At 37.3% G+C, this 14,462-nt stretch overlaps 1 protein-coding gene across 1 annotated transcript in view; it reads left to right on the forward strand.

The window, feature by feature from the left end:
- The first annotated feature begins 214 nt into the window (after nucleotides 1–214).
- The window catches only part of LOC145270364 (uncharacterized), a 126,211-nt gene continuing 111,963 nt past the window's right edge, over nucleotides 215–14,462 (forward strand). Inside the window, exon 1 of the mRNA XM_080126013.1 lies at nucleotides 215–5,263. Coding sequence (XP_079982139.1) covers nucleotides 4,220–5,263 — 1,044 coding nt within the window. The 5' untranslated portion in view covers nucleotides 215–4,219. The remainder of the gene's footprint in view (nucleotides 5,264–14,462) is intronic.

Genomic DNA, 14,462 nt, shown 5'->3' on the forward strand with positions numbered 1-14,462 from the left:
AACAAGTGAATTAATCTGTATTTGTTAACAATTTGTTTCTAGAATAAAAAAAAAATGCAAAAGAGACAATAAAAGAAATAAGATCTCTAAATAAACCCTGAACGCACTATTTTACCCATACCACAGAAATTAGTGAATTAAGCTATATTTGATGACAGTTATACCTTACATTCAGTAACCCTTATGCTCAGATCTTTTAGGAAAGAATACATTATCTAATGTATATTTGTTGACAGTTTGTTTTTAGAATAAAAAAATGCAAAAAAAACAAAAAGGAAATAAGATGTTATCTAAATGAACCCTGAACGCACTATTTTACCCATGAAACAGAAACTAGTGAATTAATTTATATTTGATGACAAATATTTTCTAAAATCAAAAGACGAAAAAGGAACAAAAAAGGAAAGGAGATATTATCTAAATGAACCCTGAACGCACTAGTTTACCCATAAAACAAAAACTAGTGAATCGATAACAAATACTTCTTAAAAAAAATGTGAACGAGACAAAAAATGGAAAGACGTCTAAATAAACCCTGAATGCACTACTTTATCCATGCAAAGGAAAGTACTGAATTAATTTATATTTGGAAAAAATTTGATTCTAGAATTAAAAAAAAAATGCAAAAAAGACAAAAAAAGAAGATATTATATAAATAAACACTGAACGCACTACTTTTCCCATACAACAGAAACTAGTGAATTAATTTCTTTCGTAACAATTCATTCCTAGATTAAGAAACGTAAAAGAGACAAAAAAAGATATTATTTAAATGAACCCTGAACGCACTACTTTACCCATAGAACAGAAACTAGTTAATATCGTTATATTTATTGACAGTTTGTTTCTAGAATAAAAAAATGCAAAAGAGAGAAAACGGAAAAAAGATATCTAAATAAACCCTGAACACACTACTTTACCCATGCAACAGACACTAGTAAATTAATCTATATTTGATGGCAATTGGTTTTTGGAATAAAAAAAGCAAGAAATAAAAAAAGATATCTAAATAAACCCTGAACGCACTACTTTACCCATGCAACAGGAACTAGTTAATATCTCTATATTTATTGATAATTTGTTTCTAGAACAAAAAAAAATGCAAAAGAGAGAAAAAGGAAAAAAGATATTAGCTAAATAAACCCTGAACGCACTACTTTTCCCATACAACAGAAACTAGTGAATTAATTTCTTTCGTAACAATTCATTCCTAGATTAAGAAACGTAGAAGAGACAAAAAAAAAAGATATTATCTAAATGAACCCTGAACGCACTACTTTTCCCATACAACAGAAACTAGTGAATTAATTTCTTTCGTAACAATTCATTCCTAGATTAAGAAATGTAGAAGAGACAAAAAAAAAGATATTATCTAAATGAACCCTGAACGCACTACTTTTCCCATACAACAGAAACTAGTGAATTAATTTCTTTCGTAACAATTCATTCCTAGATTAAGAAATGTAGAAGAGACAAAAAAAAAGATATTATCTAAATGAACCCTGAACGCACTACTTTTCCCATACAACAGAAACTAGTGAATTAATTTCTTTCGTAACAATTCATTCCTAGATTAAGAAACGTAGAAGAGACAAAAAAAAAAGATATTATCTAAATGAACCCTGAACGCACTACTTTTCCCATACAACAGAAACTAGTGAATTAATTTCTTTCGTAACAATTCATTCCTAGATTAAGAAACGTAGAAGAGACAAAAAAAAAAGATATTATCTAAATGAACCCTGAACGCACTACTTTTCCCATACAACAGACACTAGTAAATGAATCTATATTTGATGACAATTTGTTTTTAGAATAAAAAAGCAAGAAATAAAAAGCGATATTATCTAAATAAACTCTGAACACACTACTTTACCCATAGAACAGAAACTAGTTAATATCTTTATATTTATTGACAGTTTGTTTCTAGAATAAAAAAAAAATGCAAAAAAGAGAAAACGGAAAAAAGATATCTAAATAAACCCTGAACACACTACTTTTCCCATACAACAGAAACTAGTGAATTAATTTCTTTCGTAACAATTCATTCCTAGATTAAGAAACGTAGAAGAGACAAAAAAAAAGATATTATCTAAATGAACCCTGAACGCACTACTTTTCCCATACAACAGACACTAGTAAATTAATCTATATTTGATGGCAATTGGTTTTTAGAATAAAAAAAGCAAGAAATAAAAAAAAGATATTTAAATGAACCCTGAATGCACTACTTTACCCATACAACAGAAACTAGTTAATATCTCTATATTTATTGATAATTTGTTTCTAGAACAAAAAAAAATGCAAAAGAGAGAAAAAGGAAAAAAGATATTAGCTAAATGAACCCTGAACGCACTACTTTTCCCATACAACAGAAACTAGTGAATTAATTTCTTTCGTAACAATTCATTCCTAGATTAAGAAACGTAGAAGAGACAAAAAAAAAAGATATTATCTAAATGAACCCTGAACGCACTACTTTTCCCATGCAACAGAAACTACTGAATTAATTTCTTTCGTAACAATTGATTCCTAGATTAAGAAACGTAGAAGAGACAAAAAAAAAGATATTATCTAAATGAACCCTGAACGCACTACTTTTCCCATACAACAGACACTAGTAAATGAATCTATATTTGATGGCAATTGGTTTTTAGAATAAAAAAGCAAAAAATAAAAAGCGATATTATCTAAATAAACTCTGAACGCACTACTTTACCCATAGAACAGAAACTAGTTAATATCTTTATATTTATTGACAGTTTGTTTCTAGAATAAAAAAAATGCAAAAGAGAGAAAACGGAAAAAGAAATTATCTAAATGAACCCTGAACGCACTACTTTACCCATACAACAGACACTAGTAAATTAATCTATATTTGATGGCAATTGGTTTTTAGAATAAAAAAAGCAAGAAATAAAAAAAGATATTTAAATGAACCCTGAATGCACTACTTTACCCATACAACAGAAACTAGTTAATATCTCTATATTTATTGATAATTTGTTTCTAGAACAAAAAAATGCAAAAGAGAGAAAAAGGAAAAAAGATATTAGCTAAATAAACCCTGAACGCACTACTTTTCCCATGCAACAGAAACTACTGAATTAATTTCTTTCGTAACAATTCATTCCTAGATTAAGAAACGTAGAAGAGACAAAAAAAAAGATATTATCTAAATGAACCCTGAACGCACTACTTTTCCCATACAACAGAAACTAGTAAATGAATCTATATTTGATGACAATTTGTTTTTAGAATAAAAAAGCAAGAAATAAGAAGCGATATTATCTAAATAAACTCTGAACACACTACTTTACCCATAGAACAGAAACTAGTTAATATCTTTATATTTATTGACAGTTTGTTTCTAGAATAAAAAAAAATGCAAAAGAGAGAAAACGGAAAAAGAAATTATCTAAATAAACCCTGAACACACTACTTTACCCATGCAACACTAACTAGTGAATTAATCCATATTTGATGACAATTCGTTTTTAGAATAAAAAAGAAGATATTATCTAAATGAACCCTGAACGCACTACTTTACCCATACAACAGACACTAGTAAATTAATCTATATTTGATGGCAATTGGTTTTTAGAATAAAAAAAGCAAGAAATAAAAAAAGATATCTAAATAAACCCTGAACGCACTACTTTACCCATGCAACAGGAACTAGTTAATATCTCTATATTTATTGACAATTTGTTTCTAGAACCAAAAAAAAATGCAAGAGAGAAAAAGGAAAAAGATATCTAAATAAACACTGAACGCACTACTTTACCCATGCAACAGAAACTACTGAATTAATTTCTTTCATACCAATTTGTTCCTAGAATAAGACACACAAAAAACACAAAAAGGAAAGAAGATTTTATCTAATTGAACCCTGAACGCACTACTTTTCCCATGAAACAGGAACTAGTGAATAAATCCATATTTGATGACAAATATTTTCTAGAATAAAAAAATGCAAAAGAGATAAAAAAAAGGAATGAAGGCGTCTAAATAAACTCTGAACACTATTTTATCCCTGCAACAGAAACTACTGAATTAATTTCTTTCATACCAATTTGTTCCTAGAATAAGACACGCAAAAGAGACCAAAAGGAAAAAAGATATTACCTAAATGAACCCTGAACACACTACTTTTCCCATGCATCAGAAACTACTGAATTAATCCATATTTGATTACAATTAGTTTCTCGAATAAAACATGCCAAAAGGACCAAAAGCCAAGAAGCCGTTCTCTTGCGAGTTATGTCCGTCCACATTTTCTCACAAATCAACGTTGTCGATTCACAAGAAAATACACACGGGCGAAAAAACATTCAGCTGTGGCGTCTGCAAATCGCAGTTCTCCCAGGAATACAACCTGAAACGGCATAGCCGCGTCCACACTGGTGAGAAACCATTTAAATGTGAAACATGCAACTGCGCGTTCTCTGAAAAATCGACGCTGATGAAACACACTCGGACTCATACAGGCCAGAAACCATTTTCGTGCCAGGTTTGCTCAGCATCGTTCTCGCAGGAGTCGAATCTAAAAACGCATATCAGAACTCATACGGGAGAAAAGCCTTTTCAATGCCAAACGTGCGGGGCTCGATTCTCACGCAATTACCATTTAAAAATTCACGCACAAATGCACAGTGGGGTTAAGCCATTCAATTGTAACGTTTGCGGATCCGCGTTTTCAGAGAACTCCAAGTTTGTTGCACATATGCGGATTCACAGTGGAGAGAAGCCGTTTCGTTGCGACGTTTGCGATGCAGCGTTCTCCCGAAAGTCAAAACTAAAACTGCACGTGCAGATTCACAGCGGGGAAGAGAAACGCGTTTCCTGTGAATTGTGCAGCTCGACGTTTGCGCTTCATTCATATCTCAAATCACACATGAGATGTCACACTGGTGAGCGCCCATTTTCATGCACGTACTGCACATCTTCATTCTCTTTCAAATCAACGCTGACAAACCACATGCACATCCACTCGGGCAAAAAACCTTTTTCTTGCGACGTCTGTGGATTCGCCTTCGCTCGCAAATCACGACTGAAAGTGCACAAACGGATTCACGTCGGGGATAAACCATTTGCTTGCGACATGTGTGCGTCAAGGTTTTCACAAAAGTCGAGTCTGACGAACCATCGACGATTACACAGTGGAGAGAAACCATACTTATGTGATCAGTGCGGGTCAGCATATTCACGAAATTCGCAACTCAAAAAACACATGCAAATTCATTCGCATGCAAATACGTGTTCTTCTTCTATATCATGATTGTTTTTTATGAAGAGGTGTCTAGGCAATCAAAGAACACAATAAGTCAATCCCAGGAAAGATGACCTGTAATACGGAACTGTATCCGGGTAATCAAAAGAGCACAATGGGAAATCCCGGGATTTAAAACGGCGATTGTTAAGAAAAAAGACAAAGAAAAACCAGACATTTCCAAAAATTTAAAGAATCATAAGTTGATCAACTTTCCTGGGATTGACTTATTGTGTTCTTTTATTGCCTGGACAGGTGACCTGCAATAGACCAAAACCAGCAAGAAGTACATGTTCTTCTATATCATGATTGTTTTTTTATGAAGAAGTGTCCAGAAGTTAATTCCAGGAACACAATGGGAAATCCTGGGATTTAAAACGACCTATATCCATGATGCCTGGAAAGTCATAAATATTATATCAGTTGTTTATATATTTTTTATGAAGAGGTGTCCAGGCAATCAAAGAACACAATAAGTTAATTCCAGGAAAGGTGACCTGTAATAGTGTTATGGAACTGTATCCAGGCAATCAAAAGAACACAATGGGAAATCCCGGGATTTAAAATGACCAATATCCATGATGCCTGGGAAGTTGTAAGTATTACATCAATCGGCCAGGAACGCTAATCAATATTAAATGGGTTAGACCAAAACCAGCAAGAAGTACGTGTTCTTCTATATCATGATTGTTTTTTATGAAGAAGTGTCCAGAAGTTAATTCCTGGATTTAAAATGACCAATATCCATGATGCCTGGAAAGTCGTAAATATTATATCAGTTGGCTAGGAAAGTTGTAAGTATTACGTCAATCGGCCAGGAAATCTAACCGATATTAAATGGGTTAGACCAAAACCAGCAAAAAGTACAATAAACAAAAGCTGGCGAAAATGAGGTCAACAGGTCAATCAACAGGAACTATGACCCAGAGAGTTGCAAAACAATAAAACAAGCTAGCGAGAAAAAGGTCAACAGGTCAAAGTGATATAAATAAAAGAGCAGAGAGAAAGCAGAGGTGAGGAGACACAAAGCGAAAAAAACAGGTTGATACAGAGTTCTGCAACATACCCTCTTCCACTAACGTCCACCGCGCTATAACGATAGTTATCACTTTTATTTTCTATTAAAAACAAGTGTCTCGTATTCATTTTAAAACAAAATAGCAGCTAATTCATATATGTAACTGAGGAACGTTGAAAAGTGCGACCAACATCAGCGTGCAAAGTATTTTCTGGAGAAACTATGTACCTTGTTTGGGGTGAAAATGTAATAATAAAAATTTTAAAAATGCTCCTGTTGAGAGTGATAGTCAGAGGTAAATATTTGAGATTTGTGTGATGTCACTGCGGCAAGCGGCCTCCAGTTGGGACGATATAGGCGGTGTCGAATCAATAGACCGCTGCACCGTTTCGCTGTCCCTCTTTACACAGACAAGCATGTGGCGTAAGCTATTGGATTCACTGCGTCTCATAGCAGTATAACCGGGGATCTGAGGTTCGTCTGGTACAGACTTCAGCCAGGTATCCAGCACCGACTTGAACGATTCTGTTTTGCAGTTCGTGATCTCTCTGATGTTACGTGGTAGGCAATTGAAGAGCGTAGGACCCCGGGAATTTAAACTCGATTCCCTGAGCCGTCGGATCCAGTTGTCCCTGGCACTGGTTAGGGGTGGTACCACACACCTTCTGCCACGTTTTGAGATATGGTGCTGTATACCAGCGTTGGGCACCTGGTTCTCCATCATACGCCAGGTATAGATGATTGAATATCTTTCTTGCCTGCGTTGAATCGATTTGATATTCAACGTATCCAGCAGTTACCAATAATTCAATTGACTATAACCAGTTATCTTTCTTAGAAACGACTTATGGATGGCCTCTAATGCTTGAATATGACCTTTTCTGTCCGGAGTCCACAGCTGACAACAGTAATCAATGTGCGGCAACACCAGCGACTTCCAGAGTGTCAGCATTAGGTTTTTTGTCTCGTTTTGAAAGTGCGTAGAATCCAACTGGAAAGGCTCCGTGCAGTCGAGGAAGAATAATAAGAAAACTTTTTTAGAGCTGGAGAATTTCAAAAACTACCTGAGATTGGTTTTCTGAGAATTGTGAAATGAAGTTCTGGGGATCAGAGATGGAGTTAAGCCCACCTAATTCTCAGTATACTGAAAGCCAAAATAGCCTCGAGGACACACTCTGCCAACTGCCTATCGTTTTCACACCAGTCAAATAGAAATTCCTGACTTCAGTCTCATTCTATTTTAAGCCCCTAAATCTACACTTTAAAGAGACAAGCCTTAACTTTACTAATGGAAGCTGCCAGTCCCAAAACATTTATATTTAGAGTCAGAAATTTCATGAATGTTCTGAGTTTTGTAACTCTTTTTTCTTTTTTTTTTTTTTTTTTTACACAGTGATCACCACTTATCAAGGCCCGGAAGCCACTCAGGGATAAGGGTTATTGCAAGTACATTACGTTAGTGTGGAGATTTGATGAAGTGTTTACTTAAAGGGGCGGTTCATTAGGAATTTGTTAATGTTGGACTTGAACACATCCAAGTTGTAGTCTGGTGGGAAGCAGGCAGACGGAACAGAGTTCCACAGGCGTGCAGTTCTAAGAAAGAAGCTTTGTTCATGGAATCCACGTTTTGATTTAGGCACAGATATAGAGTGGAGGAAATTTTTCACAGTGGATTCAGCTAGACGGGTGTTTTTCGTGAAAGATTGGCGAGGGAGGACCAGAGATTGGAGTTCAGACGAGCACCTGCCATGGAAATAACGATAAAACAAGTATAGGCTCGCAACGTCTCTTCTGTGGGAGAGAGGTTGCAGGGTAGAGAAAAGGGCATCCCCCACTAAGCCACAAAGTCTATTTTGTACTTTGTCAAGGCAAGATAGGCTGTTTTTTTCAGTGAATAATTATTTTTTTATTTATAAGAAAAATGACCACTGGTTTTTCTTTATTTGTTGATTATTGAATTGAAGGTGCATTTGATTTCACGTCTACCCTGACATCCAGTCGGTAAATAGACAAAGAGATACAGGAGGGCAGACACATAAAAGACAAGGCCATCAAACCACATGTTGTAATATGAAACAAGCCCAAAAGAACTGTGCTCATTATCGATGTTACAGTCCCAAATGATTTTGGCCTTAACAGAGCTGAACGGAAAAGTTAACAAAATATCAGGACTTAAAAAATGATCTAAAAACGACATGGTCTCTGAAAGAAATAAACATTATAGCAGTTGTGATAGGAACGACTGGTTTAATAAAAAAGAATCTTCATAAATACTTAGAAGCAATCCCTGGAAGACCAAGCTGTAACGAGATACAAATAGCAGCCATAAAGGGAACAGCATCTATTCTAAAAAGAGCCATTGGATATCAATTTAAATGATAACAGAATTAAGTATTAGCTCCAGGAGGAGTTAGCTCCCTTGATCTCTTAAAACTAACTGAAAAAAAAAGAGATTTTTCACAGTGGATTCAGCTAGACGGGTGTTTTTCGTGAAAAATTGGCGAGGGGGGACCAGAGATTGGAGTTCAGACGAGCACCTGCCATGGAAATAACGATAAAACAAGTATAGGCTCGCAACGTCTCTTCTGTGGGAGAGAGGTTGCAGGGTAGAGAGAAACCCTTATCCCTGAGTGGCTTCCGGGCCTTGATAAGTGGTGATCACTGTAAAAAAAAAAAAAAAAAAAAAAAGAAAAAAAAAGGGCATCCCCCACTAAGCCACAAAGTCTATTTGGATTCAAGAACATAATGTTGCACAAAGCATCATAATGGAATCAAGGGTTAGCTCCACGAGGGATTAGCCCCTTGATCTCTTCAAACTAACTCTGGGAACATGAACCACCATCGATAACATCAAATGGAAAAGTGACTGTATTCTATGACAGACATTCAGGCGGGCAGATACATAAAAGACATCGTAGAACACGGTCACTTTTCCATTTGATGTTATCGGTGGTGGTTCATTTTCCCAGATATTGTAATATGGAACAAGCCTGAAAAACTGCGCTCATTATCGATGTCACAGACCCAAATGATTTTGACCTTAATAGAGCTGAACAGGAAAAGAAAAAATACACCGAAATGGAGATAGAGACAAGAAAACAAGGCTGGCAACAAAATAAGCAAGCAGGGAAGTTCCTAGGGGAGCTAAACCAGGAATACATAGACAAGACTGTTTCACTCTAATGGCTCAAGAGTGGGAGACTTCCATTTTGATGAGGAAAGACTCGTTCTAGCCGGGCAAGATCAGGGCTTACTCACAAATGGGTTTAAAAAAACGGCTGACCTACAAACAAATGGCCAGTGTAGGTTTTGCCACACAGCGATTGAAAGCGCAAGCCATCGAATGTCTGCATGCCCAATCTTATTGACAGATAGCCTTTACACTGCTCGGCACAACAAAGTATGTAAGTACCTCCATTGGCAGATCTGTGGAGAGATGCAACTTGACAGAGCAACGAACATCTGGGAACATGAACCACCACCGATAACATCAAATGGAAAAGTGATCGTGTTCTACGACAAAGACATACAGGCAGGCAGACACATAAAAGACAAGGCCATCAAGCCAGATATTGTTATATGGAACAAGCTTGAAAAAACTGCACTCATTATCGATGTCACAGTCCCAAAAGTACTTTGGCCTGAATAGAGCTGAACAGGAAAAGAAAAAATACACCAAAATGGAGATAGAGACAAGAAAACAAGGCTGGCAACAAAATAAGCAAGCAGGGAAGTTCCTAGAGGAGCTAAACCAGGAATACATAGACAAGGCTGTTTCACTCTAATGGCTCAAGAGTGGGAGACTTCCAATTTTTTTTTTTTTTTGAAACTGCAGAAAATATAGCTTGGCAATGACAAGGTTGCAGGGTAGAGAAAAGGGCATCCCCCACTAAGCCACAAAGTCTATTTATTTTTTTTTTTTTACACAGTGATCACCACTTATCAAGGCCCGGAAGCCACTCAGGGATAAGGGTTATTGCAAGTACATTACGTTAGTGTGGAGATTTGATGAAGTGTTTAATTAAGGGGGCGGTTCATTAGGAATTTGTTAACATTGGACTTGAAGACATCCAAGTTGTAGTCCGGAGGGAAGCAGGCAGACGGAACAGAGTTCCACAGGCGTGCAGTTCTAAGAAAGAAGCTTTGTTCATGGAATTCACGTTTTGATTTAGGCACAGATATAGAGTAGGGGAAATTTTTGACAGTGGATTCAGCTAGACGGGTGTTTTTCGTGAAAGATTGGCGAGGGGGGACCAGAGATTGGAGTTCAGACGAGCACCTGCCATGGAAATAACGATAAAACAAGGATAGGCTCGCAACGTCTCTTCTGTGGGAGAGAGGTTGCAGGGTAGAGAAAAGGGCATCCCCCACTAAGCCACGAAGTCTATTTTGTACTCTGTCAAGGCAGGATAGGCTGTTTTTAGCAACTCCTGCCCAGATATGGCAGCAGTATTCCATCCATGTTTAAATGTAATATTAAAATGATCCAAAAATTGAAAAGGAGTTAAGCCGTTCACATTTAAATCTAATTTAGTTGTCCATTTGTAGTCAGTGAAGATCACAAATGGATTAAAAAATGGCCTATAAGCAAATGGTCAGTTCAGGTTTTTACGCTCATCGATTGAGAGTCTAATATGTAAATACCTCAAGTAATAGCACAAAGCTGGATACTCCACCAGACTAGATAAATTCTTGTCCTGGAATCCAGTAAGACCAAGAAACCAAAATGTAAGGTATACTACAACGTATGAAAATGGTTAATTGGGGAGAGGAAAATTATGTTCTCAATTTTCTTTACTCCGTGTTTGAGAGATTAAGAACATTCGAATATCTATGTATCTCATATAGAGTTCAAGTGTTTGCCCCAGGTTGTGGGCCCCTTGATTTCTGAGAACTTCGACTGAAGTAAAATAAAACAAAAGCAAAAACTTTGATTGAGATTGTCGGACTGACTTCCTCATCTTGGTTGTTATACTCACAACGTTTCGGCCGTTTTGCCCTCCGGCCTTCATCAGGTGTTTTGTATTGAACTGGCGAACTGTTTGTTAGGAGTCTCCAACCCAACCCTTTATTATTGTTACGGGGGTACCGTGTTCGGACTCCAGCTGGGCTTTGGGACATAGTTGCTGATTCTCTGTTTTGAATGTTACTTTTTTTCACTGCCTTCGTTCAGGATTGAACTCAGCACCTTTGGGTAACTGTAAACTTTGATACAATGTCTAGGACCACTTGGCCATATGTGACTAGGACAGAGAATCAGCAACTATGTCCCAAAGCCTAGCTGTAGTCCGAACATGGTACCCCCATAATAATAATAAAGGGTTGGGTTTGAGACTCCTAACAAACGGTTCCCAAGTTCGATACAAAACACCTGACGAAGGCCGGAGGGCAAAACGGCCGAAACGTTGTGACAATAACAACCAAGATGAGGAAGTCAGTCCGACAATCTCAATAAATGAAAACACCTCATCTCAAAAATACAGACAATTACTAAGCGAAAACTTGCTGAAAACTTTGGAGGGGTTATATCGGAAAACACTGTTGATAAACCAGCGACACAGATGGCAAGAATGAAAAGAATGAAAACAAAAACTACACCAAAATGCTGCTTCACTCTAATGTAGTTGTAGCCGGGCAAGATCAGGGCTTACTCACAAATGGGTTTAAAAAAACGGCTGACCTACAAACAAATGGCCAGTGTAGGTTTTGCCACTCAGCGATTGAAAGCGCAAGCCATCGAATGTCTGCATGCCCAATCTCATTGGCAGATGGCCATTACACTGCTCGGCACAACAAAGTAGGTAAGTACCTCTACTGACAGATCGACAAATATCTGGGAACATGAACCACCATCAAAAACATCACATGAAAATGTGACCGTGTTCTACGACAAAAACATACCGGCAGGCAGATACATAAAAGACAAGGCCATCAAGCCAGATATAGTAATATGGAACAAGCCCGAAAGAACTGCACTCATTATCGACGTCATAGTCCCAAATGATTTTCGCCTTAATAGAGCTGAACAGGAAAAGATAACAAAATATCAGGACCTAAAAAATGATCTAAAAACGACATGGTCTCTGAAAGAAATAAACATTATACCGGTTGTAGTAGGAGCAACTGGGTTAATAAAAAAAAAATCTTCATAAATACTTAGAAGCAATCCCTGGAAGACCAAGCTGTAACGAGATACAAATAGCAGCCATAAAGGGAACAGCATCTATTCTTAAAAGAGCCCTCGGATATAAATTAAAATCATAACAGAATCAAGTGTTAGCTCCAGGAGGGATTAGCCCCTTGATCTCTTATTGAAGTAAAAAAAAAAAAAAAAATCAACCTGAAGGAACAGTTGGAAATGACTTATATACCATACATTACGAACATGTAATCCCTACAGCCACCTAACTTGAAAATGCTGCTGTGAAACCTGACATAGTTATATGAAATACGTCAGAGAGAGTTGCAACCTTGATTGAAGTGAGTGTCCCTAATGATGGTGGTCTTAACAGAGCTGAAAGAGAGAAACAGACTAAATATCAAGGTCTCATGTATGATATGAAAAGAAATTGGAACCTAAAAGGCATATCGATCATACCAGTTATCATAGGTGCCACAGGACTTATGAAGAAGAACCTGAAGTCCTACCTAACTAATATTCCTGGTGAACCAAATGCAAAAGAGATTCAGACAATTGCACTTAAGGGAACAACGAGGATACTAAAAAGAGCTCTCAGTTCGTTTCAATAAAAAAGCGGGGCAATGTTGGCAGCTGGTTTGGCTGTCCCATACCCAGCATTACAATCTTTAAAGGAAGAAAAATAAAATAAAAAATTAAAAAAAAACAGACACATGGATGCATGCACATACGCACACACACACACATGCACACAAATACACACAGACATGTACAGACACTCACACACCCACAAAAACCCATGCGCACACACACAAGCATACAGACTCACACACATACACACATGCCACAGGGCTTATGAAGAAGAACCTGAAGTCCTACCTAACTAATATTTCTGGTGAACCAAGTGCAAAAAAGATTCAGACAATTGCACTTAAGGGAACAACAAGGATAGTAAAAAGAGCTCTCGGTTGGTTTCAATAAAAAGCAGGGAATGTTGACAGCTGGTTTACAATCTTCAGAGGAAGAAAACTAAAAAAATAAAGAGAAAAACCATATCCTTGTGAATTGTGTTGGTCATCTTTTTCCGATAAGTCGTCACACGTAAGACATATGCGAAACTATATTTCCGATGTGTAATTCTTCATTTTCAAAAATATGTAGTTTGAACCAGCAACAAAAAAATGCAACTCCGGTGCAAATGCACTAAAGAATCATTATTTTTTTTTTTACACGGTGGTCACCACTTATCACTTAACTCCTATTTCTTTTGCTTTCTTGCAAGTAGTGTTGCTGCCTCGTGATAGATTTTTAGCAATAATCCCTAAGATGCCACCCACAAAAATCTATAACAGCTGACACCCGCTACAACCACAGGCAGGAGCAACTTCTCACGACTTCGAGATTTGAAATCTATTTCATCCTGGCTTGTCCAACCACAATCACGTGACAGAGTGTCTGAAACCATTAATCCTCTTTCTTGCTGCTCTGTCCAGGGGATGTGAGTACTACAAGCTAACTATGGCTCTCTTCTCACTTGCATTTATTTCCGCTTATCTCAGATATGTTTCCGACATCGTTGACATCTATGCTCTTTTTTTTTTACATTTTCACCCCATTAAAAAGCCATTCTTAACATGGGGAGGGGACGGTGTTTTGTACCTATTATTACATTTTCACCCCAAACAAGGCAAATTGCCACTTTGGTGTAGGGGCTACTATCAGGGGCAACAACTACTGGGGTACTATGTAGGGATTTGGGCAGCAAGGTGTCGGTTCACGTTACACTTGAACTTCTGCACGTCAGTACTGTTGGGGAAGCAGGGACCTGGAATGGAATTCCAGAGTCTTGCGGTTCTGGGGAAGAAACTATTGGAGTAAAAAGATCTTTTACATCTAGGGATCTCTACAGTGTGGGGGTGGGATTTAGTAGCCTGTCGGGTTTGTCGAGGGTGCTCGCGTCGTGGGGGCACAAGTGATTGCAGTTCGTCAGAGCATTCACCACTAAAATACTTGTAGAAAAGGCAGAGGGATGC

The sequence above is a fragment of the Euprymna scolopes genome, chromosome 46 (genome assembly GCF_053919585.1).
Source record: "Euprymna scolopes isolate OS-2025 chromosome 46, ASM5391958v1, whole genome shotgun sequence".
Lineage (NCBI taxonomy): Eukaryota > Metazoa > Mollusca > Cephalopoda > Sepiida > Sepiolidae > Euprymna > Euprymna scolopes.